General features: G+C 42.2%; 1 protein-coding gene across 2 annotated transcripts; it reads left to right on the forward strand.

Annotated features, from left to right (window-relative positions):
- The first annotated feature begins 431 nt into the window (after positions 1 to 431).
- On the forward strand, positions 432 to 25,583 carry MTNR1B (melatonin receptor 1B). 2 transcript variants are annotated; one of them, XM_040055643.2, is made up of 2 exons: positions 432 to 750; positions 24,580 to 25,583. In XM_040055643.2, the coding sequence occupies exons 1-2, from the start codon at positions 534 to 536 to the stop codon at positions 25,446 to 25,448; spliced, it is 1,086 nt and encodes a 361-aa protein (XP_039911577.1). In that variant the 5' UTR covers positions 432 to 533; the 3' UTR covers positions 25,449 to 25,583. The 2 variants fall into 2 exon arrangements, with proteins under 2 accessions (XP_039911577.1, XP_039911578.1); XM_040055644.1 differs by lacking the exon at positions 24,580 to 25,583 and adding an exon at positions 920 to 1,300 and having other exon boundaries at positions 534 to 750.
- The last annotated feature ends 448 nt before the right edge of the window (positions 25,584 to 26,031 follow it).

Consider the following 26,031-nt stretch of genomic DNA (forward strand, 5'->3'; position numbering starts at 1 on the left):
CTGGCCTTGCGCCGCCGGGAACATCGCGGTCTGAGCCGCGGGACAGGGAAAAAACAACCAAACCAACTCCACGGAACCAAACCACGAACAGCCCCCTAACAAGCGCTCTCCCGGCGGCGGATGCTCGCAGCTGAGCCCTGGGGCAGGAGCAGCGCTTTGCGACGCGGGCTTCTCCGCAGCCCTCGCCTGTCCCCGCGGTTCTCTGACCACGCAAGCTGTCACCGCGGATGGCCGAGCGCGGCCGCCCCCGCTACCCGCGGATGCTGCTCCCACCCCGGCAGCCCCCGCCGCTCCGCGCCGCCGCTCCCGCCGGCCGCTTCCTCCCTCCCTCCCTCGGCAGGCGGGGCCGTGCCGCCCCCGGGCTTCCCCCACCGCCGGGGAAAGGGGAGGGGGTTTGTCCCCGCCCCATCCCCGCCCCTCCCGGTGGAGCAGCGCCCGGCGCGCCCCTTAAAGCCGTTCCCGCCCGCCCGCGCGGTCAGTCCGCGGGGCCGCCGCCGGTCACCGCGGGGAGGCGCCGGGACGGGGTGGCCGCGATGCTGGAGAACGGCTCCCTGAGGAACTGCTGTGACCCGGGCGGGCGCGGCCGCCTCGGCTTGGCGGAGCGGGAGGCGGCGGCGGCGGGCGCCCCGCGGCCCGCCTGGGTGGTGCCGGTGCTGTCCAGCGTACTGATCTTCACCACCGTGGTGGACATCCTGGGCAACCTCTTGGTCATCCTCTCCGTCTTCAAGAACCGCAAGCTTCGGAACTCAGGTAAGCGCTTGACCCCCGCACCCTGTCCCGGCGGTGGCAGGGAGCAGCGAGCGCCCGGAGTGCCGCCGCTATCCTGGTCCTCGCTTCCAGCTGTCCCGTGGAGTCCAGCCCGCTTGCTGAGTCCGTGCGGCTGAAGGCGCGAACCCGTCCATTGGTTCTTGCCCTGCAGGGTGTGCAGGGGTTCCCAGGCGCTCAGTCGCCCTTCCCAGCGCACCCCTCGCTCTCCGTCCTGCCCTTCGTCCGGGAATGCAGGTCCTTCAGTGGTTCCTAATGAGGCATTACGTGGTCTCTATGGAGCTCCCGAGGAGGGGAATCGGTGCCATCCGCTTAAAATACCGGCGACAAAGAATGTGCCCAAAGCGGCCGGAGGAACGAAGGAGGAGCTTTTAAAACTTCCTCAAGAGTCCTAAAGACGCGGTGCTGTGCATGCGTGGGGAAGCGGCTCTGCCCGCTCTCTGGAGCTTGCATCAGAGTTCGCGGTAGTCTTTCACGCAATTGCCTTCTTGTCTCCTCATCGCACATCCTTCAACCAGAACGCAGCAAATAAAGTGCGGTGTTGTCTTTGAACACTTTGTTGTCTGTAGTTTCTCCTACAGTAGTTGTGCGTGCTCGACTGTTGCTCTGCAGCTTTTACTTGCTAAACTTTCTGGCTTTATCTCCTCATCTCTCTCGGGCTGGTTACACGTGTTTCAAACTACAAAACTCTGTAGTCGCACCGACTAGTCCGCTGTGCCTCCTGGCCAACTTCCCTGATAGGCGCACTTCCCGCTTCCTGCGGATCCTGCACCCCCTCCGGCTCCCCCCGTCCATGGAGCCGATTGTTGCCCGACGCGCAGAGCCGGGCGCACCTGCGCTCGGCTGGATGCCGGCTGTCGGTGCAGTATAAAGCGCTACCCCCGAAATTGTGGCGCGGCTACTGCAGTTCTTATACTACTTAGCTGTTCCCGGAACTCTTCATTCCTTCGAGACTCGAGTTCTCTCGTCTTGCCATGCGCACGCAGCTCGGGGTGACCGAACTTTGCTGGGAGCCGGCGCTCCAAAGTGCCCGAAGCACTCAGATCCCCGCCCCCGGAGCCAGAGGGCTCTGCCATCGGCACTCTGTGTCCGCGGGTGCTCCCTTGCCACGGGGAAGGAGGGAAAGCTGCTGGCTCGTTTCTCCTGGCGGTGGAGGGGGCGTTGGTTTGCTTGTTTTTGTTTTTTTTTAAACCAGTGTCATTTCCCGATCGCTGTCGTGTCTCACGTGCGGTGGTGACTAGAGCTCCTGCTGACGGGGAGTAGGCGCTCGATCGCCCTAGCTTTAAGTTAAATCGTACTTAGGGGCAAAAGCAGCTTATGGTGGGGTAAGTCTTGCGCTCCCCAATCGCTGCACGTCCAACTGCAAGCGGGGGGTGCCGGCAAGTCCCGTTTACATGGGACTGAGCGATCGCACCCCACGGAGCTGCACCGAACGTGGGAACATCTGGAAGGGTGGTTTGGCTGAGCGAGGGAAGACCTGGGGAGGCAGCTGGTGATCCATGCGCTTGTGCTTGGGCTGTCCGTCCCAGGGGACCAAGCCGAGAGCAGCAGAGCCGTGCCGAGCCCCGGAGCCGGAGCCCGACGTGCCCCGAGCGGCACCGCGGCCTCCGAGCAGCGCAGGGTGCTGCCCCGGGAGAGCGGAGCGGAGCTGGGCTGGGCTGGGCTGGGCTGGGCTGGGCTGGGAGCAGCGCCGCGGAGGGGCTGGGAGCCCCGCGGGACCCCCCGCGACTCACCGGCGCTACCCCGGGCCCCTCGGCGCCGGGGGAAGGCGAGCTCCCGAGGGATTCGCGCCTGGACTCCGCGGGGAGGAAGCACCCAGGAACAGGTTCTCGCTGGAGGGGCGGCCGGCCCGAGGCATCAAACTCCGGCCAGGGAGGATGGACGGGCTCTCTTCTGAAAAGTCCCCTTCACCCAAACACCAGCGAAGGGGAGGGTTTGGACTGGAAGGAGTGATGCCTGGAAGTTTCAAGATACTGATCAAAGTACTTTGTGGTACCCTGGGACTGTTGGGAAAACAAACAAACAAACAAACAAAACCCCCACAACCTTATCTAGTCTTATCTAGTTCAAATACCTACTAACTGATCTCCTTCTAGGATCATCCTTAATCTGATGTTGCTGACCCTGTCCCAAAGATCTCTTTATTAATAAGTACTGTGAAGGAAAGCAGGGAATTCCTTCTGCATAATCTCCTTAACGTTAAATACCTTTTAAATTGCCAGTTCTTAGCTTTATGTCAGGGAGGCAGGACTCTTGGAGGTGGAACTGAAAGGGCATATTTTGGTAAATGTCCACAGAAGTCTTTTCAGGTAAAATTTCTTAGGGAGGAAGCAGAGTGGAAGAGGACTGGAAACGGATGTGGTGGAGTGATAGAGGGAATAGAAAAGTGGTGGAGAGCTAAGGCAGTACTTGGGAGCCCTTAGCCTCTGACAAGGAAAGAAGATGGAAAAGTAGGTGGACTTGCAGGTTTCTTTTCTGAGCAAGCAAGAAATTATGCATTTGTACCTGCAAGGGGAGTGAATGCAGTAGAAAGTGAAATGGTGAGGAAAAACGGCATGAAAAGAGTTAGACCTTGTCAGAGAAGAAAAGGATGAAGTTAGAGGAATGATTATGACAGGAAGACATCTAGATTATTGAAGGAGAAAGGAAGAGCTATAGCATCATGGGCACTTGGTTCCCTTTGAAGAAGCTAGTGAGGGATTTTTCATGGATGAGAATTTGGGACTTCGAATAAGTCACAGGTGTATAAGGAATAAATTACCCAGCTCTGCCTACTTCTGTGGCACAAGAAATAATCATACCTTCAGAAAGCAATACAGAAATTTAACAGTTTTCCCAGAATTTATCAACACAATTCTGTTCTAGACTTCACAGAGAGATATGATAACTGGAAACAATGTAATTATGTATCACTCACCTTAAAATTAACGTGTGACCAAAAGTAAATCTATTCTAATGCTGTTATTTAATGGGAGGTGCAAGAATGGAGTGAAATAAAATTACCTATTAACCTTTGGGCTTGTACCTATTATGTTAGGCAGGAGAGAAATAAAGAATGGGGAGGATTGTTGTTTCTGGACTTGGCTCATTCACTCCTCAAACACGGGAATTTTGCCAGTCTTACAACAGAATAATTGTATCAGATCATACAGAAGCCTCTTTCCCACATTTAAATTTAGTTTTGGGGAAAATCTGTGAAGACTCTTCCCAGTAATGCATAGCATAATTGGTATGAATCAACATGCTTGTCTTACATAACTGCACCCAGACTTTCTGTGAGAGGCTGAGCAACTTCTGATCTCTCAAAGTGATTTAATTTACAGAAATTAATGCTTTTATCAGTTCTAATTTGGGAAGAGAGTAATTTCATCTATCACACTACAAAATTAAATAAAACTTTGCATGTGAAAATAATAAAATTAAATCAGCTTGTCTTTCTATCTGAAATGTCAAATGTGTTCTGAATTTTCAAAAAAAGTTATTGATTTTGTGTGTCTTCAATTGAACATGCCCAGTTGAAGGCAGCTTTTACATTGCTGAACTTTTGAAGTGTTAAAGTTTACATGAGCTCAACAACCACTGCTGTATGATCAAGTATCCTGGAGGTGCATCAAGTAAATCAAAGCCACTAGATGCTTTTAAGAACTTTAAAGATACTTTTGTGTAGCTATAGCTGTAAATGTAACATTATGGGCTGGGGTAAGAACCTGGTAGGAAGCACTCTACAAGGTGGGAACCTGCAAGGCATCTCCCAGAGGACAGAGATAAAGCAAACCCTTTATACTTCATTGGCTCTAAAGCCAGCATAAAATCAGTGAGAAGTGAGAATTAGGCACATTAACTCAATATCATTTCAAATAGTAATGAGGACTTGGGACCTTTTGACTTTTGGCAGAATATTAATATTAATCTTGGTGCATTGCCAAAGAATGCATTAGTGGAAAGTGGTATTTTTAGTGCATTTTGTCAGCCCTCCTCACCCTCTCAATTATTTTCCTTTCTATATATATATCAGCTAACACAGCTCAATGAGACTCTGATTTCCATTTGAATAGCAAGGTGCTGTTGCAACACAAATTAAATCAAATTCATGGGTTTTTTACCCGTAAGAACATCGGTGTATTTGCATGTTTAGTTCTGTCTAATGTGTATGTAGATCTAGAGATGGGCAATACTTCTCATATGTACATCTGTACAAAATAAACAATCCTGCAAGTAGTATTATAATATTGCTACTTAACCATCTACTAAATAAACATGTTCAGCAATATAAGCAAGACTTGCAGTCTTTTTCCATGCTCTTTACCCTTCCATTGGCTTCACTCCACACCTTTGTTATATAGCTGAAGGTAAGTTATCCCCATTGTTAAACGCTGTTTTCAGTTATTCTTCATTTCTTTGGCCACACCAGTTTTCTTTCCCTCCTTTATTCCCCCCCTATTATTTTTCCTGTCCACTGGGATACAGGATAGTTGTTTCCTGTTATGGGACCCATCTCTTACAAAACTACAGTGGAGAAACCTGTTTCTGATACCACTTTGAAAAATTGTCCTTCAATGCCAACACTGATGCTGACAAGAAAATGTTTTGATGAGCAGATCATGAGATCCCACTCTGATGGTTTCAGCTTTTGTACTCCTGATTTCTTGAACCCTGGATCCATGGAGTTCTTAGCCCGGGGACTGGGTGTGTTTGGTTTTCATATTCTCTCTCACATTCAGCTTGAAAGTGCTCAATGCTAAGAAATTAATGGGAACGTAGCTCCAACATTCACAAAAATTCATTGAACCCAACACTTAGAATAAAGATCTTCTATCTCTTACCATGACTCAAATTCATAATGGCAAAGTTAGTTGCTTATTTAGAGTGGGTATCTTTATTTGTAGAAATAAAATTGTCATTTAATTTAAATGGATCATTTTTCCACGTGTCGAGAATTTTTGTGCAATAATAATGGGGAGTAAACATGTTTATCCCTCAAACTTTTTTTTTTCCCCCATAGTAAACAAGTCAAATACTTTCAGTTTCCTCTAAGTAGTTCCTCTTAATTTCCCTGGGATTTTTGGGCCTTTCAGATCACTTATCTAAACTAATCTGTCTTAAACAGAAAACTGACCTGTTCAGAATAATGCAGATGAAGCACCATCAATACCCTCAAGAAAATATTAACATTCTATTCTGTTCTGTCCTTTCCTGGATGGACAAAATAGACCTGGTATGCCTTGAAGCCACATTTTCCTTTTATGTGGTAGCATCATATAGGTGACTGTTCTTGGTGCAATCACTTGCTGATGCAGCTCTTCTTTTTCTTTTGTTACACAATTATTCCTTCAGTATCTGACCTCATATCTCATGTTATTATACTCTATCCACTTTCTGGTCTTTTAGTCCTCAAGCAGAAAAGGTCTTGACATTTCCGTGTATCAGTGTAGGCTCTTAACTTTGTATCATCACAAAATTTCATTATTCTCTTTATGTTCAGTGATGTAATACTTCTGAACCAGACAAAATTAGTTCAATGTAGGTTATCTCCCTCCAGTCCCACAATTTTCTTTAATCATTGTCCAGGCAGTGGTAGCAACAGAATGTAAGTGGTACCCTGGTGATTCCAAGGCTAGATCTGTTTAGAGCAGCCTCCCAGGTCCAGAAAGTCCAAGCTCAGCTTTTATTAAATAAAGATGATCAGATTAGTTGGTATAGCTACTTTGTAAAAGCTCACATTGACTTTAAGTCCATTTGTCTGTATATGCATCTTTAATTTTCCTATCCCTCCAAGTTTGTCTCTCCAGTCTTGGCTACAGTTAAGAGCCCAAAGATTTCTCTATTTATTCTCCCTTTTCCGCAGTTTCCCACCTTGAATACAAGTGCCGTGTTAGCACATACTCTATGGTAGACAAAAGCATCTTCCAGAGGTGGCAACACTGTTTTACTGTTCTTATTACTCCCTGACTAATTGCTTTTCTGACTTACTTGGAGCACCATTCATGCAAGAAGAAACAGCGTTTGTGCAGCACCATAGCACAGGAGGAGGAAATGGGTAGTAAAGTGTGAGAGCACCACAGCTGCAAGTGAGTCATGGCAACACTGCTCTTTGGGATGCATGTGGGAGCCAAGCTCTGAGAGAAATCAAATCACTCAAGCTTGAGAGAAATCTGCACTTCCCTACTGGCAGTGGGGACTAGAGAACATTTCAGCCCTTTTTAACAGGTCCCACATGTAGCTCTCAATACTTTCAGAACACAACACTACCTCTGAGATAACAGATGTTAAAAAATTCCTGCCATCAAGTATATTCAATCTTTCTGATATTTTTGCTTTACTGTAGATATGCTAATTCCTCACCTGTCAGCCTGCCTTGTCCCTAAGACCACCATTATTGTCCTTATTAAAAGGTCTAGCAAAATCTTTCTTCAAACCAGGAGCCATTTTATCTCGATTTGCAGGGTCCCCCTTCCCCAGTAACTTGTCTTTCCTTTCTTCTTTTTCACTGCGCTGAAAGGGCATTTTAGTCATTTCAGAGGTCTTCGCAAAGTCAAAGAAATTTAGGGGGTTTGTCAGTTTCCATTTTATCCATTTTTGCTCTCTCTAGCAGTTTTCTTTGGTGGACATATCTTTCCTTCTAGCCTCATTTCTTGCCCCCAGTATCCTTACTGAGACAACTCCTTCTTCATCTAGATCTGGAACTTCTTCTTATACTTTTTCCTCTTTTGGATGCAAGTTACAGAGAGTATTTTTGTACCTTTAATATGAAGAAACGCCAACCTTCCTCCTCATTCAAGTCCCTAAGTGCCTCAATGCAGCTGATTTCACTTTCTTAATTAACTTCTTTTATTTATCAAAAATGTGCCATCCCCCTTCTTAGTTATGCCTGCTTTGTTTATTCTTCTATTTAATTTAACTAAAATAATCTCATCTGCTTTCAATACAACCTTATTTTCTATGGCAGGCTCTTCAGGGATGTCTTTGTTCTTTATGAAAACAAAGGCTGGGGTATATTGGCAAATAGACTCTGAATTGAAGGAAACTGCTGGGTGTATGCCCAGAACTCAGCTGCCATTTTTGCACTTATTTTCCCCTTTACATATGAGGACCTGCATTGTCCTGATGTTAAATTGGCTCCATTAGTGTTTTCCTACTAAAAGGGAGGTGTTCTCATCCTATTTCAGGTTTCTGCATTCTACATTGCACATTGTGTTTACAACTCTTCCCCAATGTAGTTTTGGCTTTTAACAGGATATCCTCTCTCTCTCTCTTTCTCTCTCTTTCTCTTTCTCCCAATCTCTCTCTTCATTCCCCTTCTATTATGAAGACAATAGACCTTTTGGTTAGTATTTCTCTTCCCTGATTAGCTGTGCAATTCCATTCTAACAGAATTGTTTCCATAAAGTTTTATTTTTATTTCTCACTGGGTTTGGATCCCTTATTTTATTGCATAGGTTCCTGGCACCCATTAACTGTCTCTACTGCTTTTTATATTACCACTCCAGTTGAACTCCACAATGTTTGAGCTCCTATTTTCTATATTTTTTGCCACCACCTTCCTGAAGCCAAAATTCCCTTGCCCTGGGTGTTAAATGAAGAAACTATATGGTTCCTTCTCAAGCTCTCTTCCCATCTCTCAACTTCAAGTTCTTTTTATTCATTCTGCCAGCATGGATTGCAAGCTGGTATCCCATATGCTTAGGTGAAGTCTGTCCATGAAGCTATGAAACCTCTTCCCAGAAAATACCTCCAAATGATCAATACTCCAAATCTTTCTATATAACTTCTAAAACTATTCAGTCATGTGCCCATGATTCATCTCATACTTCTAATTATGCTTCTATTCTCTTCCTGGAGGGGAAACAGAATAAGTTAATCACCAATTTCATCCTCTTTTCTGAGACTTGGTTCAAACAGTAACCAAACGGGAAAATAAATCTTCAAAGTTACTTATTAAATAATAACTTTATGTTAACCTGTAAATAATTCCAAAAGTAGAAGAGCAAATTGAAAAGCCAGTACTATTAATTTGCAAAATAAGCAAATTTCTTTAACAAAAGAGGTTAATCTTGCAGGTAAATCTAGAAAAAAAATGAAAAGTGGAAACCTAAGATTGTTCTAGAAGAGAAAAAAAAATCCAAAGGATTTTTAAGTATTTCAGAAATTGAAAGTTTGTAAGGTAATTATGAGCCTAGAGAGATTGAAAAATATGTTTAGGAGTACAGAAACATCATAAAGGAGAAAAGTAATTTCTCTATCAATCTGTATCACAGAGAATCCTGTTTAAGGTAAAACTGTGACCTGGGGCAGGTTATTCTGCAGCCATAGGGTGTTTTGAATCCTCCTTTGAAGCACTTGCATTGTTCTAAATTATCATTTATTTTTATCCTGTACAATAGTATTCCATTTATTGATAACCAAATATGAAGTTTATTGCCAAGATCAAATCCAAGATGCTTCTATTTTAGAATGTAATATTAAGTCCTAGTAAGTGGAGTAATTAGTATGCTTATCTTCAGAGGAAATAGAATCATAAGGATTTATTTGAGCTGCAGAAGTATGTTTCCTTGAACTTGTAAAGAAGAATCTGAGAGTGCATTTTTGTTGTATATTTCATTTGGTACAAGTCCACTCTACCAAAGTTTCAAGGGAAGGAAAGCTAAAGGATGCTGTTAGTGCGATGCTTTTCCTGAAACATTGTATTCAGGCTCTCCATAAGGCCTAGTCTAACAGAGTCACACAGCTTTCATTTGTTGGGTTGTTGTTTTTTTTTTCAGCTCAGAGTATGAATAAGTTGCCCTTTATCTCCTTGAAAAAACCTACACAAACGTACTCTCAGATTCAGGAAATTAGAAGGAGCTCTTAGCAGCTGTGTTATGGCAGTTCCAATGTGTTTCAGGAGCGCTCCCTTTCCTGCCAGCTCTCTCCTGGACTCTGGACTGACGTTTCTTTTGCAAGACTCACTGACTGCATGAGGAACGACCTCTGCAGTAAAGCTTCATTCTTGGAAGGACCAGCAGAAGCAATTCAAGGATTCATGGTGCTCTTTGGCACAATCTGCCAGAGCTAAGAGACCAAACCTCCCCACAGAGAACTAGGACAACTCATTTTAAAACACTAATTTTTTCATCTATATTTAGCAGATATATATTCACCAGGTGACTTGAATCATTGTGTTGAAAATGTTTTAGGAGACAACTCTCATTCCATTAAATCAGTGACAACCTGGTCTCTGCCTCTAGGAGTAAATTCTACTCCTACTCCAATTCAGATCTATTATGAGAACCACTACCTTCAGATATGCTTCAGATTTTAGCTTCTTAGAACTTATCCTTTACAAGTGCATATTGGTACCTTGACACAGACTGGCAAGTATATTGCCTTGTTCCCAAGAACACATACGAAAACAGCCATGTTATCCTGAGCTCATAAACACATTTTTTCATATGCGGAAAGGAATGCTAATGCTAGGGCAACTTTCATCTTCCTAAAAATCAATTCGAGCACTTGTTCTGCTTTTGAACCTTCCACCTTGATATGGGCATAAAACAGATATCCTGAAAGGAAACTCCCACAGAAACATATCTAAATCACCATGGGTGCAACAACAGTTGCTGATTTTGAATCTTCTGTTTCACTTTCGATCTCCATACTGATAAGGACTGGGCTGTATCAGAGAGCCAGCATTTTCCTGACATTTCAGCTGCATATGGGGCAGCTGTGTCTTGACATGAAAACAGATAAAAATACCCTAAACACATTCATCAAATGACTAGAATCTTGATTGTTTGGATTCTTTTTAAAAATCATTTATTAATTGTAGAGGTATTTGATTACACTGTTTAATAAACCCTGAAACCCTGCTTCAATTATGTCTGCAGAAAAAACATAACCCTTCTGACATACTTACTACATACTTACTAATTTTTTCAGCTGTTTTTTATGGACTTGGATCAGTTTCAATGTTTAAATAGCTTATGAAGATGATAATATATTTTTACAATTGTTCCATAAATACTGTAATCTTTTTGCTATAGAGCAACATCTGCTTACCTGTTGGTTTAGATTGCCATATTTGCACAACGCAGGCAACAATTGCTGTCAGAAGGTATCACATGCAGCTACTGGAACTAATAGTCTGACTAACAGGAAAAATATCCGCTTGGTATCTCATCCCTTGCAAATATAATTATGTTAACTAATTGTAAGTTTAGAACTAGCAGCAAATTGTAAAATATATCATTGCAAAGAAGACAGGAACCAGTAAGCGGCATCCTCGTATCTCAATGATTTGCTCCAATACTGCCCAAAATTCTCAATGTCCTCTCATTCTAAAGTCAGTTTCCAAATAATTCAAGTATACACAGCATTTCATTTGAGTGCAAATAAGGAAAAGAGCCTTTTGTGAGCTGAATATATGTAATGATAATCAATCTAGAAATTTTTATGTCCTACTTCTTATTCAAGTAAAAATAACCTACTTGTTGAATATTATTCACATAGTTTAATGAAAAAAATGTTTATTCAAGATGCCCATTCTGTGCAGATCCTGTCCATGGTGAAATTCATTGGAGTTGTGATCCTTAGGACTTTTAAAATATGTTCTTAGAAGCAGTCAACTCTAATAAGATTTTCTACTGAGAAATAAAAGACTGTTACAATAAAACATGCTGCTTTTCTTCAAGACAAGTAAAGACATGCAAGTGACATAGTCACTACATGCCAACAGGGAGCTGTCCATCCTCCTTTCTTTGAACTGCCACTTAAGGCTCTTAAGAGTCTTGGAAATATATTCAAGAGACTACACATTCCAACCAGCTTGCTTGAAATCAGTTGTTAATCACTGGAATGTACAGGGTGTAATTTTTGGATTTTTACAGAGGAAAAAATATTTGATTAATAGGGGGCTAGTATCTTTGTATGACTTTGCCTTGTTATGTTAGAGGTCATGACAGAAAGAATATTTAAAATCCAAATTTCCCTGCCACAAGTCAGATAGTACACCATTATACTACAGGGGTTTTACTGCCATAAAATATAGTGTCAGAAAATGAGTGTTGTGCTATGGAAATTTAGAGCATTCCTTTTTGAGGACAAGAAGTCTCCCTGTGATATTTTTAAAGTGATTGCAAAAGTACTTGTTATAAGATTCACACGTGGACTTAGAGCCCATGGACAAAAGATTACTTTCTGTATCAGTTTTCATGTTAAGCAAGACTTTCCTTTCTTTTTTTATTCTTCCCTTTGCAGTCATTAGAAGTAAAATGTGTAAAATATTAATCAGATGTTGATGCAGGCCTTGTAAAAGGGTGATTTTACCATACTGATTTGCCTAGAAATTATTATCTTCTGGTAAGTCGGTTGAAAGAGTTTATAAGATTTTACCTGTGATTATGGTGCTAGGTATGAAACTCAGCTACACAACTCAGAGTCCAATTGCTGCACTGGACATCTGTTGTTTCAAAGTAGAAGAAAAATTAACTAATTTGAGGTCCTGTAATTATGTCTTTAGTTAGATAATCTGAAAATAATACAATCCTCTTTAGTCGCTTTTATGAAACACCTGTTAGGCTAGGACCATAAAGATTGTAAAACTTGCTGCACAGCCAGCTTCCTGGTTAAAGATGAAGTGAAAATATCTGCTCTGCTTATGGAGAGCAAACAAAATAGTGAAGTAGGTGACCTTCAAACACCCTCAAACATTCTCATGTAGTATATATATATATATATAGTGATTTCCATCTGAGCCTGACTCAGTAAAAATTAAATTGGTTCAGTCTAGTTCGCACGTGTCTTCACGGAGTGAAAGAGGTGTGACTCAGTAGGTTAGGCAGACAGAGGTCACCCACAGCTCTCTTTCTGAATCACAGGCCACCGGGTCACTCACTGGGGTCATCAGCTAGTACTGCCACAAGGGGTTAATCTGAAGGGCTGGTTGCAGTCAGTTCTCGGTGCTCAAAGGTCATCAAAGTAACATGTGGAACAGGATTCTGCAGCTGGGGTAAGCTGAACCTCGTATGTGAGCATCTAGATGAGGAGGAACATTCTAGCCTTGCTAAAGCCAGTGGAAATTGCTTTCTGAAAATTATTTTGCTAGGAGCTGGTGCCTCCTGCCTCTTTCTGTGCAGCCCTTACCACACTCCACACTCCACCCTCCACAGTTCTATACCTTTACCAGTCTGTAGATTTACTAGTCTGGAAATGTTTCTTGGTCCAGTTTGGCTCAGACTATTTTGTCCAGTCAAAGATTGTTCAAAAAGCTCTGCTGTCTCAAAGAATCTGAAGGCATAAATATAAGAAAAACAAACCCCCATCTATTCTAATCTGCACTGGGGCCTTTTCTTCTGACCAAGCAAGTCTAGGTCACTGTTAATGACCCTGTCTGGTCTCTGCATGCATAGTAACATGTATGATCTTAAGTACCCTCTGCTATTTAGTAGATCATGTAGATCCCTCATCTGTTGCAAAATTGACAGCATCTTGCCTCTAATCCCTAGTGAAAACAGCAAATAACCTGTACATCGATTCCTTACTGGAACAGGTCACCCTAGAGGTTGTTGAGTCTCTGTGGCTGTAGACAGTGAAAGGCTGATTGGACATGGCCCTGAACCCACTATAGTTTATCCCTCTTTGAATGGGAGGGTTGGACTAGACAAACTCCAGAGATCAATTCCAACTTTCAGGATTCTATGGCTATATTGGTTGCATGCCTATCACCCCTCATTTATCTATCTCAACAGTATCATGACTTGCAGGCCTAGCTACAGCAGAGTTGTTGTCATTTTTGAAGGCTTCTATTGGCTCTCATAAAAGACCTTGATTCAGCAAATGATCATTACACACTTTGTCTTTATGGAGTTGGAACAAAAAGCAGCTAATACTTCAGAAGAGAATACACAATCATCTTCTATAAAAGCATTTTATTTATTCATCTGTTCACATGCTGTTTACAAACCTGAGAGTATCATTATAAGATGAATCATGTCACTGTACTTTGCTTTAAGACCTTGTTTCCAAAAGAAGCAGATGGCAGAGACTGGCAACAGTTTCTGAAGACATTCATCTCCCTAAGCATGAACAGTAATGAGGCCTTCCAAAATCTCAGAACAGAAAGGGTAAGACTTTTCCTTACGGAGAGGTTATAATGGCCATTTTCATCAAATATCATCTATTTTGCTCTTTGTTGAAATGGGAAACAAGTGAAGAAAAGAAGATTATAATGAAGGGACTCCACAGGTTGTTAGATGCATTGGCAACTTGTCAACAAAAGTATTTTCCAGTTAGATGTTCCCGTGTACTCTATTTTCTGCAGTGCATCACATCCCATTTTATAAAAATCTGGGATCCTCCACTGTGGTCTCCTTGAACACAGGAACACCCCAAAGTACATAGCAGGAATAATGGGCTTAGGCTTGGTTTCTTTTTGCAGATGGAACTAGTTGGCATGTACATGCTTTGCACATACTTGTCTCAGTAGCTGTCACAGGCTGCGAGTCCTTCACCTGCAGCCCTATGGAGCAGCTGAGCCAACCACTGTGGAAGTTGGCACTTGCATGACTTTGGTTCTGTAAGTGGAGATCCCAGCATTTACACTGGTCAAAAAGTTCTGGGCTGTTTAAATTGGTCTGCAGGGCTAAACTACAAGATGTGCCTTATCTTGGCTAATCAAATCTCTTGGCAAATTGGTCATGAGTGTGTTCCATAGTCTCCAACAGTCCCCAATTTTATTCATTCCATATATCAGCCTGATAGTCTGTGTATCTTCAGTAATATCTTAAGCCTTATAGTTCAAAATAGATCTATTGAATGTCTGAGATTTGTTGGTTTGTTTGCTTTGTGTTTTTTTTTTTTTTTTAATTCAACTAATCTGCTAGCAAATATTAAAATAAAACAAAACGCAAACCAAACATCTTAACAAAATAAAACATGGTTTTAGTTTGAACAAAATTATTTTCATTTTTCAATTTCCTGGGTTTTTTCTAAAAGAAGGTGGAAGTTAAGTTATTCTAAGGACTTGAGCAATGCTTTGTTGCAGTAACAAAGGAAAAAAAACCAACATAATTTCCTTTGACACAAATACAGTTTAGAGACAGTAGCAAAGATGAAAGTAATAATGAAAGTGATGGAATGAACTAGCGTTTCACACAATATAAATTAAAACTTGTCAGGGCATAATAAAGTTTTTCCCAGAGTTTTTGGAAATTAAATATCCTTGCTTTGTTTGCTTCCACACTTCAGTCTTTTATAGTTCATCTGGAACAAGTTTTGGGGTAGAGTTTTTGTTTGTTTCTTTAACAAAGCAACATCCTATAAAATGCTACATATTTCACCTTTTTTTCCATGACATGCAATATAGTGCTGAGACACTGAAAAAGAAAGTTATTAAAAATTATAGGTTGCCCATCTTTTTATAGGATCTAGATTGCACCTGTTGTATTTTACAGCTTTTCATATTAGCCCCTTTGTCAGCAGTAAATGAGTTTTCATACTTGCAGTTATACAAGTAGGTTTCCTATTCTTTCTTGGTTGAAGCAATCAACAGCGGTGATTTACTTCAAGGGAAGAAAATTAAGGTGATATGTACTCGCAGATACAAAAACATGACTTCTTTCATGAACCAGTCAAAAACCAGTCTGTTTTTGTTGTTATTGATTGTGCTCAGCAACCAGGGGTTCTGAGGCTGGGCTGCCACTGCTGCCCTTAGTGCTAAGCCCTCAGAGTGAATGTCTTGGCTCCGCTCCCCTTGTGACATCTAAACTGAAAAAGGGGAGATTTTAAACTGGAGAGGGTAGACTCAGATTAGATGTTAGTAAGAGATTCTTTACTGTGAGGGTGGTGGGGCACTGGTGCAGGTTGCCCAGAGAAAATGTGGATGCTGAAACCCTGGAAGCATTCAGGGCCAGGCTGGGTGGAGCACTGAGAAATCTGATCCAGTGGAAGTTGTCCCTGTCCATGGTGGGGGAGTTGGAACAAGATGATGCTTAAGGTCCCTTCCAACTCAAACCATTCTGTGGTTCTACAAGTCTATGATTCTCTCAGCAACAATGTGGGCCTTCTCCATCCTAGATTATCCTCAAGGCAAGAGCCTGACTTCACTGTTAGGTCATGGATATAAAGGATCTTCTCCCTTGCGCCTGCTGCAAAATGCAGCTCAGTTTCAGATGGCTGGACACACAGAATGAGGCATAGCTAGACTCTGTCTTTAACAATAGATGGAAGCATGCACTGAGGGGAAAAAGAGAACAGAACAACCCTGCATGATCTTTCTGTATTAGTACAATTCCTTCCATCTCAGAGGATTTCCTAAACCTAGTATGCTGTGTCTGTTAAGTAACCCTTAAATGTAGTATTTCAAATAAGTACTCTTAAAAGTACTTTTCCAGCCTTCCCTTAAGCACAAGTAAAACTTTTACATCTGCAAAATCTGTTAAGGATTTACTACCTAGTGCAGCAATCACTCCCTTTTTTCTGCTTTTAAAATAACTACCCATATTTAATAGCTCTAGATCTTCTATTGGCTCCATCCTCCAGCATCAGTATTCCCCCATGTTGTCATTTGGGAGAAGAAAGCTGGACCAGTGCTGCCACTTTTCCCAGAGTATGCCTAACAGGGGTGGTATTATCTAACAGAGAAAACTAAGAGCAAGGTTCATGCATGAACCTGGAATGTTCTTCCTAATCCATGTCTTGGAGAGTTTCTACACCTTTCTATCTCAGTTTCCCAGCTGTTTTTTTGTTGTTGTTGTTTTTTTTTTTTTTTTTTTTAATGAGCATACTGACAAAGAGCACTCTACAATACAAGTGATAACCTGTGTATTCTGATTCTAGGCTGAAATTCTTGAACATAACCTAGAAAGAGGCAAGCACGCTAACCCCAGAAGAGCAGCAGGGCTGGTGAGTAGGGCACACTCTGGGGACTACGGGAGACAAACTCAAGTCTTTTTCAAAGACGGGCTCTTCTTTAATGGAAGTGTCCTAACCACTAGGCAACAGCAAAATTTCTAGTAGTAGAGCCTGTCTTGCCTCTTCTGCCTTCCCCTTTTCTCTCTGAAAATACCTAGTACTGGAAAAGTTCCTGCAATCTCAGAAAGTATCAGAAGGCCAGAAAAGTATTCATCACCCCGTAAATGTAGTATCTGATTAAGGATCAGCGTTTTGCCTGGCAAGAGCCAGCCCCTGGCGTTCTCCTCCTGCCCTGCTGGGTGATGCAGTGTGTTGTCTCGGCTGTGGCTCCCATACTAGGTGACAACAGAGAGTCACCACCGTTCCCAGCAGCACCGGAGGAAGCCACAGGCCAGCAAAGCTCCTCACCCAGGGCTTACAAACCTCCGGCCTTCGTACTCAGCTTTTAACAGCACAGCACTTTTGCACCTGTAGTCGAGCGGCAAACTCAAGGCAGCGAACTCGCAGCAAGGACTGGTGTTCCCATATTTAACCAGAGGGAGAAGAAGAGTGAGCGTACAGAAGAAGTGGAGGTTTTGTTTTGGGTTAAATGCATGCCTAGTTGCCAGGCATGCCAAAATCATGATCTCAAAAACAACAGTGCAACTTAGGTACCTCTTCAGTAAATTTGTGTCAACAACTGAGAGATCTGCCTAGTAAACCTAAAATTCACCTTCAGCAAATGTAGCTTTCAGTACTAATTCATAGCTGCAGATGTAAGACCAAGAACACAGTTCTGTTCCGGTCCAGGAGTCTGCAAGTTACTTAGCCACAGTCTCAAGGTCCTTTTTACATGCTAAATTTTTGTCCGCATGAGTCCAGCATTCTTTTTCAGTGCAGCCCTGTTTAATATCTTTATCAGTGATCTGGACAAGGGAATTGAGTGCCCCCTCAGTCAGTTTGCACACAACACCAAGCTCGATGGGAAGAGTGGATCTACTGGAGGGCAGGAAAGCTCTGCAAAGAGATCTGGACATGCTGGATTGATGGACTGAAGCCAACTGCATGAGGTTCAACAAGGCCAAGTGCTGGGTCTTGCACATGGGGTCACCACAACCCCAGGCAGCCCCAGAGGTTGGTGGCAGGGGCTGGGAAGCTGCCCAGTGGAAAAGGACCTGGAGGTACTTGTCCACAGTGGCTGACCATGATCCAGTGTTTGCCCAGGTGACCAAGAAGGCCAAAGGGATCCTGGCCTGGATCAGCAATGGTGTGGCCAGCAGGGCTAGGGCAGTGACCATCCCCCTGTACTCTGCACTGCTGAATCCCATGTTCAGTTCTGGGCCCCTCTCTACAAGAAAGACACGGAGATGCTGGAGCGTGTCCAGAAAAGGGTAACAGAGTTGGGGAAGGAGGCAGCTGAGGGAGTTGGGGGTGTTTTACCTGGAGAAAAGTAGGCTCAGGGGACACCTTATTGCTCTCTAAAACTACCTGAAAGGAGGTTGTAGCCAGGCAGGGGTTGGTCTTTCCTCTCAGGTAGAGGGAGTTAAGGGATCAGTTAAATGGACTCAAGTTTAGATTAAATATTAGGAATTTCTTTTCATTGAGAGGGTTGTCAAGCACTGGAACAGGCTGCCCAGGGAAGTCTTGGAATCACTGTGCCTGGAGGTATTTAAAAGGGGTTTGGATGTGGTACTGAGGAATGTGGGTTAGTGGTGGACTTGGCAGTGCTGGGTTAAGAGTTGGACTTAATGGTCTTGAAGGTCCTTTACTATCTGAATGATTTTATGATTCTACTCACAGTGGGTTTTCCTTTGTACATATAAGAGGATAATCACAGTGACCAATAATTCTAAACAGTTTCATAGAACACACATTTCCTAAAAAAGAAATTACCTGGATGTTCCATAAACTGAAAGCCAGCTGTGATTCATTGTTTATGTTATATTTTTTGCTAGTCTCTAAAATATGCTGTTCTAATGGATATCTATTGCCTGTCCCTTTCCCTTGTATCAAAGTCTGCACTATACCTCACTAATGTCTGAAATAATGAAATATAACTACAAAAGAGCATATCTCTGCCTTTAAATTGTCATATTCAAAGAAAACAAACACCCATCTGGCATTTGTTTGGGGCATTATGTTACACCTTCTGTTAGCAACACACTGTTGAGCATTATACCAAATTAATATGTCTCTGTAAATCAAAGCTTACCCTAGGTCTTGGCTTGTACTGTCACAGAGAATTCAAACGTCAGTGTGTGAAAGACTCAGTTCTCTGCTTCATCTGCTGCTGATGCCAAAGACAGAAGAGGGTGATGTCAGTATGCAATATACAAACTTGGTAAACAAATGTGTAACAACCAAAACCCTACCTAAAAAATCCCCAAACAACACCATGATATATAATTAAGCATTTTCATCAGTTTAAAACCAAAGACAGAAGGAAAACCTTTAAAAAAATAGTTGCTCATTGTAATTGCTTCTGGTTTTAGTAGAGATGTTAAAAGTCAGTTGTCTTTTCAGAAGGCAGGTGCTTAGCCCTTAAAAGTTTTGGCCTTACCAAAAATTTTGTTCCATGAGGAAATCCTACTAAACAAGTCATATCACGATTACAAGAGGGTGTGACAGTTCTCTTTCTCCTGTTAGTTGTAGTAACAAAACTAATATACAGGAATGCTTCATGAAATAACGATCTAGTTCTGTTGCACCCAAAGTCAATATCAGAACTTATTTCCTTTTTTATGTGCACAACTATCACTGTTTAAAACAGCAGAGACATTCATCTTTTTGAATACCTGGCAAGATATTTTGCTTTCGGTACCTACTGCTTGTAATTAAGGGGTCTTTCCATTCCAATGAAAAATGAATATACTTCTGTCTCTTCTGAGACTGAAATCTAAGAACAAAGTTCATCAAATAAATTCTAGAAACAATGATAATTCCAGCCAGATGAAAAATCTGTGCTTTCTATTTTGTTACAAGCAGAAAAAAATTACCTTTTTAGTTATATTTTGAATGTAATTTAGGCCATTCTAAAAGCCCTGGTTTAGGTGTATCAAGGAACATTTACTTTCTGCAAGCACATAAACAATGTCTAAGACCTTTGATTACTCAAAATGTTGATTATTTATGTTTTATGAATTAGGAAAGTTTCTCTCTACATCTGTAGATTATTCATTGCAGTAATAAACATTAAACTTAATTCTGCAGTCATCCACAAAGACAGAAAAATACCATTGGACCTTACTTTGCAGTGCACAGTGGGAACATTCAACCCTGTAAAAAGCCATAGAAGTGACAAATCACCTGAAGCCTTTATAGATATTGGACCATTTTTCTTCTGAGTTGTAAACTAGTAAATTAAGTTTTTGACAAGTTCCTTGCTCACTCTATTTATTCATTGTGCCTGGAATTTTCAAGAAGTCCTAAACTGCACTCAAAACTTTGAAAATATCTTGCTATTTTACAGTAAATTTCCAAATGTGATTGAAAGAGCTAAATGTCCACTCTATTTCAACTGAACAATTACATTTTGGGTAGAAGCTGATGCTGGGGGGCCTTAGAATTTAGATTAATCTTAGTGCACACACTAGACTAAATTCTCTCTTTCTCCAGAAGACATTCTAAAACAGAAAAAAGAGTCTTTTTTACTTCCTTCTTTCCATCCTTTTTTCCTACCTTCCTTTCTTCTGACTTCCAGCTTCTGACTTCTCGGTCTTCTAATGTCAGATACCTTGATGGAAAATACGTAAGAGAAATTCTTGCTGCCATGATGTAAATGCTTTCTGATAAAGATATCCCTTTGCTTTTGTTAGCTTTGGTTAGTTTTGGTCCTCTTTAACACATGGTTGCAAGAGGCCTTCACAGTCATCTCATCCTTCCTGTACAAAGGGATCAGCTTTATCTAGGCCAGTACTGACAAATACTTGTTTTATGTTCTCTTACAATCTTCAGTGGCAGACTCCAACACCTTGCTAGGTGTTCCCACACTTCCTTCTTCTTGCTATTAATTTTCTTTTCTCTGTGTCTACTTTGAAACTTCCTTTTTGCTGAAACTGAAGCTTGCTTGGATTCACAACCATCACAGAAACAGGTTATATCCTTCCTGCTTTGCTTATTTGAAGTTATCATGGCCCATTGCCTCACTAATTTGTTCAATCTTTCCTCACCAATCATGAAGCTGCAGATATGGAAAGACTTGTGTAGCTTTTTAAAATATACAAAACAGGCTGCTAAATATATAACAAGGAACTATCTAAAATAAGTTGTACACCACTCTTTAGATGGGTTATATTTCTGAGGGTACAGATGGATAATCCTGCTTTCCATTAAGTTTACTTGCTGTTGGTCAAACTCTGATGAGCATGGTGGTCCCCTAAAGTGTATGAGAGAAAGATAGCTCCCCATTCCTTTATTCAGGAAGCTACAGATGTAAAGCAGGTGGAGCAAACAGAGTAGATGTTAAATTTCGTCTTTTTTGAAAAGCACATTTCTACATGGTTGTTGCTTTTACAACTTCCAGTTAATGCCATTCTTAATATGACATGGAGTACTGATTTGTTAGTTGAGGACCAGTAAGCTCAGAATTTGTAGAATGGATCATCTAACTGCTCTTTTAAAAACATTATTATGTTCCATGCACAATTTTTAAAATTGTTTGGATTTTTTTCATATCAGTTCATGCTGTGAAGGACTTCTAGGAAAGAAAAAAAGTATGCAAACGATATACAAACCATATGCGTTTTCTGTTACCTAAATGCCAAGAATTCAAAGTTAGTGCATCTATCATCAGCTTACTATCTCTCTATTTTATAAAAAATACCCTTAGATACAATGACAGAAATTTCAAACTGATGAAAAGGACATTGGTTAAAGAGAGATTATAGAGCTCAACCATATCACCCATATTCCCTTGATACCATCAGCAGAAAATATGAATACTTGCTGTTGCATGCATGGAACTTTTCTTTGTATCATTAAATACGCCTTTCTGCAGAGGGTGGTGAAGACAATTCACTCTTCCTTAGACAATTCAATGAGAAAACAACTGCAGTATGGCTAGGCCATTCATGCAGAAAGTATTTGTTTACAAATAGAGATGGGCTGGTGGGAGATATGGTGGTTGGAGGCCAATTAGGGCAGAGTGATCATGAAATTATAGAGTTCTCAACATTTGGTGAAATCATTGGACTTCCGGAGGGCAGACTTTGGCCTGTTTAGGAGGCTTATTCAGAGAGTTCCTTGGGAAGCAGCCCTTAAAAACAAAGGTGTTCAGGAAAGCTGGTCGTGCTTCAAAACAGAAATTTTGCGGGCACAGGAACAGACTGTCCCTGTGTGCCAAAAGATGAGTCGACGAGGTAAACATCCAGCCGGGATGGGCAAGGGGGTTTTGGAGGTATTTAGGAATAAAAGGAGGATGCATCATTTTGGAAGGAGGGTCAGGTCTCTCAAGAAGTATTTAAGGGGGCTGCAAGAGAACGTAGGAAAAAAATTAGGGAGGCCAAAGTTCAGTTTGAACTTAAAATGGTGACTTCTGCAAAGGATAATAAAAAAATGTTTCTACAAATATATTAATGGTAAAAGGAAAGGTAAGGTCAATCTTTGTTCTCAATTGGATGAGGGAGGGAACTTAGTATCTGCAGATGAGGAGAAGGCAGAAATGCTTCATGTCTTCTTTGCCTCTGTTTTCAGTGGGAAGACAACTTGCCTTCAGGACAACTGTTCTCTTGGGTTGGTTGATGGTGTCAGGGAACAGAATGATCCCCCCATTATCCAAGAAGAGGCAGTCAGAGAACTGCTGAGATGCTTGGATATTCATAAATCTATGGGCCCAGATGGTGTCCATCCCAGGGTGATGACAGAGCTGGCAGATGAGCTTGCAAAGCCACTCTCCATCATCTACCAACAGTCTTGGCTCACCAGCGAGGTTCCAGATGACTGGAAACTGGGCAATGTGATGCCCATTCACAAAAAGGGTGGGAGGGAGGATCCTAGTAATTATAGACAAGCCAGCCTGACCTCAGTACCTGGCAAGATAACGGAACAGTTTATACTGAGTGTCATCACGCAGAATTCACAGGATGGCCAGGGTCTCAGGCCCAGCCAGCATGGGTTTAGGAGAGGCAGGTCATGTTTGACCAACCTGATCTCCTTTTATGACCAGGTGACCTGCCTGGTGGATGCAGGAAAGGCTGTGGGTGTTGTCTATTTGGATTTCAGCAAGGCTTTTGACACGGTCTCCCACAGCACACTCCTGGATAAGCTGGCAGCCCACGGCTTGGACAGGAGCACTCTGTGCTGGGTTAGGAATTGGCTGGATGGCTGTGCCCAGAGAGTGGTGGTGAACGGTGCTGCATCCAGCTGGCGGCCAGGCACCAGTGGTGTCCCTCAGGGGTCTGTGCTGGGGCCAGCTCTGTTCAATATTTTTATTGACGACATGGATGAAGGCATGGAGACTTTCATTAGTAAATTTGTGGATGACACTAAGCTGGGGGCGTGTTGATCTGTTGGAAGGTAGGATGGCTCTGCAGAGAGACCTGGAACGGAAGGCTGGATGGGCAGAGTCTAACAAGATGAAGTTTGATAAGTCCAAGTGCCGAGTCCTGCTCTTTGGCCACAATAACCCCCTGCAGCGTTACAGGCTGGGGACGGTGTGGCTGGACAGTGCCCAGGAGGAAAGGGACATGGGGGTACTGGTGACAGCAGTGAACATGAGCCAGCAGTGTGCCCAGGTGGCCAAGAAGGCCAATGGCATCCTGGCCTGTGTCAGGAATGGTGTGGCCAGCAGGAGCAGGGAGGTCATTCTTCCCCTGTACTCGGCACTGGTGAGGCCACGCCTTGAGTGCTGTGTCCAGTTCTGGGCCCCTCACTTTGGGAAGGATGTTGAGATGCTTGAGCACATCCAAAGGAGGGCAACAAGGCTGGTGAGGGGCTTGGAACACAAGCCATATGAAGAACGACTGAGGGAGCTGGGGTTGTTTAGCCTGGAGAAAAGGAGACTCAGAGGTGACCTTATCACTCTCTACAACTCGCTGAAGGGTGGCTGTGGTCAGCTGGGGGTTGGTCTCTTTCTCCAGGCAGCAGCTGACAGAATGAGAGGGGACAGTCTCAGGCTGCACCAAGGGAAACATAGGTTGGATATTAGCAAAATGTTTTTCATGGAAAGAATGATAAAATACTGAAATAGTTTGCCCGGGGAGGTGGTGGAGTCACCATCCCTGGATGTGTTTAAAAAAAGACTGGATGTGGCAGTTGATGCCATGATTTAGTTGAGGTGTTAGGGCATGGGTTGGACTCCATGATCTTGAAGGTCTCTTCCAACTCAGTGATTCTGTGATTCTATGATTCTGTGACAATTCACTCTTCCTTAGACAATCCACTGAGAAAATAACTGCAGTATGGGTAGGCCATTCATGCAGAAAATAGCTATTCTACAGAGTATTGTGTAGCAATTTGGAGTATACATAAAACAGCACATCCTTCCAATAGCTATAGCTCTAGTCTTTGTGTATCCATCGCGTTTATGCCTGCCATGCCCATTAACATCCCAGTGATAGGTTAGAATGGCATAATGGCTTACCTATCTGGCACAATTTAGACCTTTTTTGTTTTTCATTTTATCAATCCAGCTGTGGAGTTAGCTACAGCTTAACAACTCAATATGTGCTTATATAACGTCTTACTGATGGCTATGTTTATTAAAGATGAAAAGAGCAAGGAGGATACAACCCAGTTACTAACGGATTTGAAACATCATGTTGCTGCAGATATTTTTGTGGTGTTGCAAGTTACATTGAAAAATCATTTTCCTGTTGGTCTTATATACCAGCTGCTTACTGACGTCACCAATAATTTAGGATTGCAGATATCCAGAATAATGTAACATTTTCTTCTTCTTTATAGTTATGCTTGCTTTCCGACTTATGCCTCTGTATTTTTCTTTCCTTCCAGGTAACGCATTTGTGGTGAGCCTAGCATTGGCTGATTTGGTGGTGGCCTTGTATCCATACCCACTGGTGCTCTTAGCTATTTTCCGCAACGGATGGACACTGGGTGAAACGCACTGTAAAGCCAGCGGCTTTGTGATGGGACTAAGTGTAATAGGCTCTATTTTCAACATCACTGCAATTGCAATAAACAGATATTGCTACATATGTCATAGTTTTGCCTATGACAAAGTGTACAGCTGTTGGAATACAATGTTGTATGTCTCCTTAGTCTGGATATTAACAGTAATTGCAACTGTGCCAAATTTTTTTGTTGGCTCTTTGAAGTATGATCCACGCATATATTCATGCACGTTTGTCCAGACTGCAAGCTCCTACTATACAATAGCTGTTGTGGTCATTCACTTCATCGTCCCTATCACCATTGTCAGCTTCTGCTACCTTCGAATTTGGGTTTTAGTGCTTCAAGTTCGAAGACGAGTCAAGTCAGAAACAAAGCCAAGATTGAAGCCAAGTGACTTCAGAAACTTTCTTACCATGTTTGTTGTTTTTGTGATTTTTGCCTTTTGCTGGGCACCTCTAAACTTCATTGGACTGGCTGTAGCCATTGATCCTACAGAAATGGCACCAAAAGTTCCTGAATGGCTATTCATTATAAGCTACTTAATGGCCTATTTCAACAGCTGCCTTAATGCAATAATATATGGTCTTCTTAACCAGAATTTTCGGAATGAATATAAACGAATTTTAATGTCACTGTGGATGCCAAGGCTTTTCTTCCAGGACACATCCAAAGGAGGAACTGATGGCCAGAAGAGCAAGCCTTCTCCTGCTTTAAACAACAATAACCAAATGAAAACTGAAACCTTGTAAATGTGTAATAGTCAATGCAAGTCATGGAGAAAACCAAGATCATAGTTGTAATGTTCTGGTCATTCCTGCTTAATTTTGGGGAGTTTCCACTTGGATCACACTTTATGACTGGAATACTGTCTTCATAGTAAAGCACATTGCTCTGGATTTGTGATTTATACAAGATATTAATTGAAAATATGTTTCAGAATTAAAGCAGCAGGAGGGTGCAAGCTGTTTTAGTTCTGAGAACTGAATCCTGCTTCCAGACATATGAATGAGGTATTTTTTTACTTCAACAGGAGTTTTGCATTCTTTATACAAGATCAGGATTCATTTCTTAGAAGATGTAGTGAGTCTATGTGTACAGCAGCTCATCAAGGCTATGGAGTGGTGTTTTCCTCCATTCTGTGTCTGAACAGAAGATGAGACAGACACTCTATTTTCCAAACATAAACCAAACATTGCATTTCTGTGCATGTACTGGAGACAATAATGGTGTCTTTGAATCCAATTTGTAAACTGGAGAGAAGAATATTTGTGTAAAAGCAAATACTAGCATTAGAGACTTTCCTCACAGGTTTTTCATACTTACACACATTGA

This window comes from Hirundo rustica, chromosome 2, assembly GCF_015227805.2.
Source record: "Hirundo rustica isolate bHirRus1 chromosome 2, bHirRus1.pri.v3, whole genome shotgun sequence".
NCBI lineage: Eukaryota > Metazoa > Chordata > Aves > Passeriformes > Hirundinidae > Hirundo > Hirundo rustica.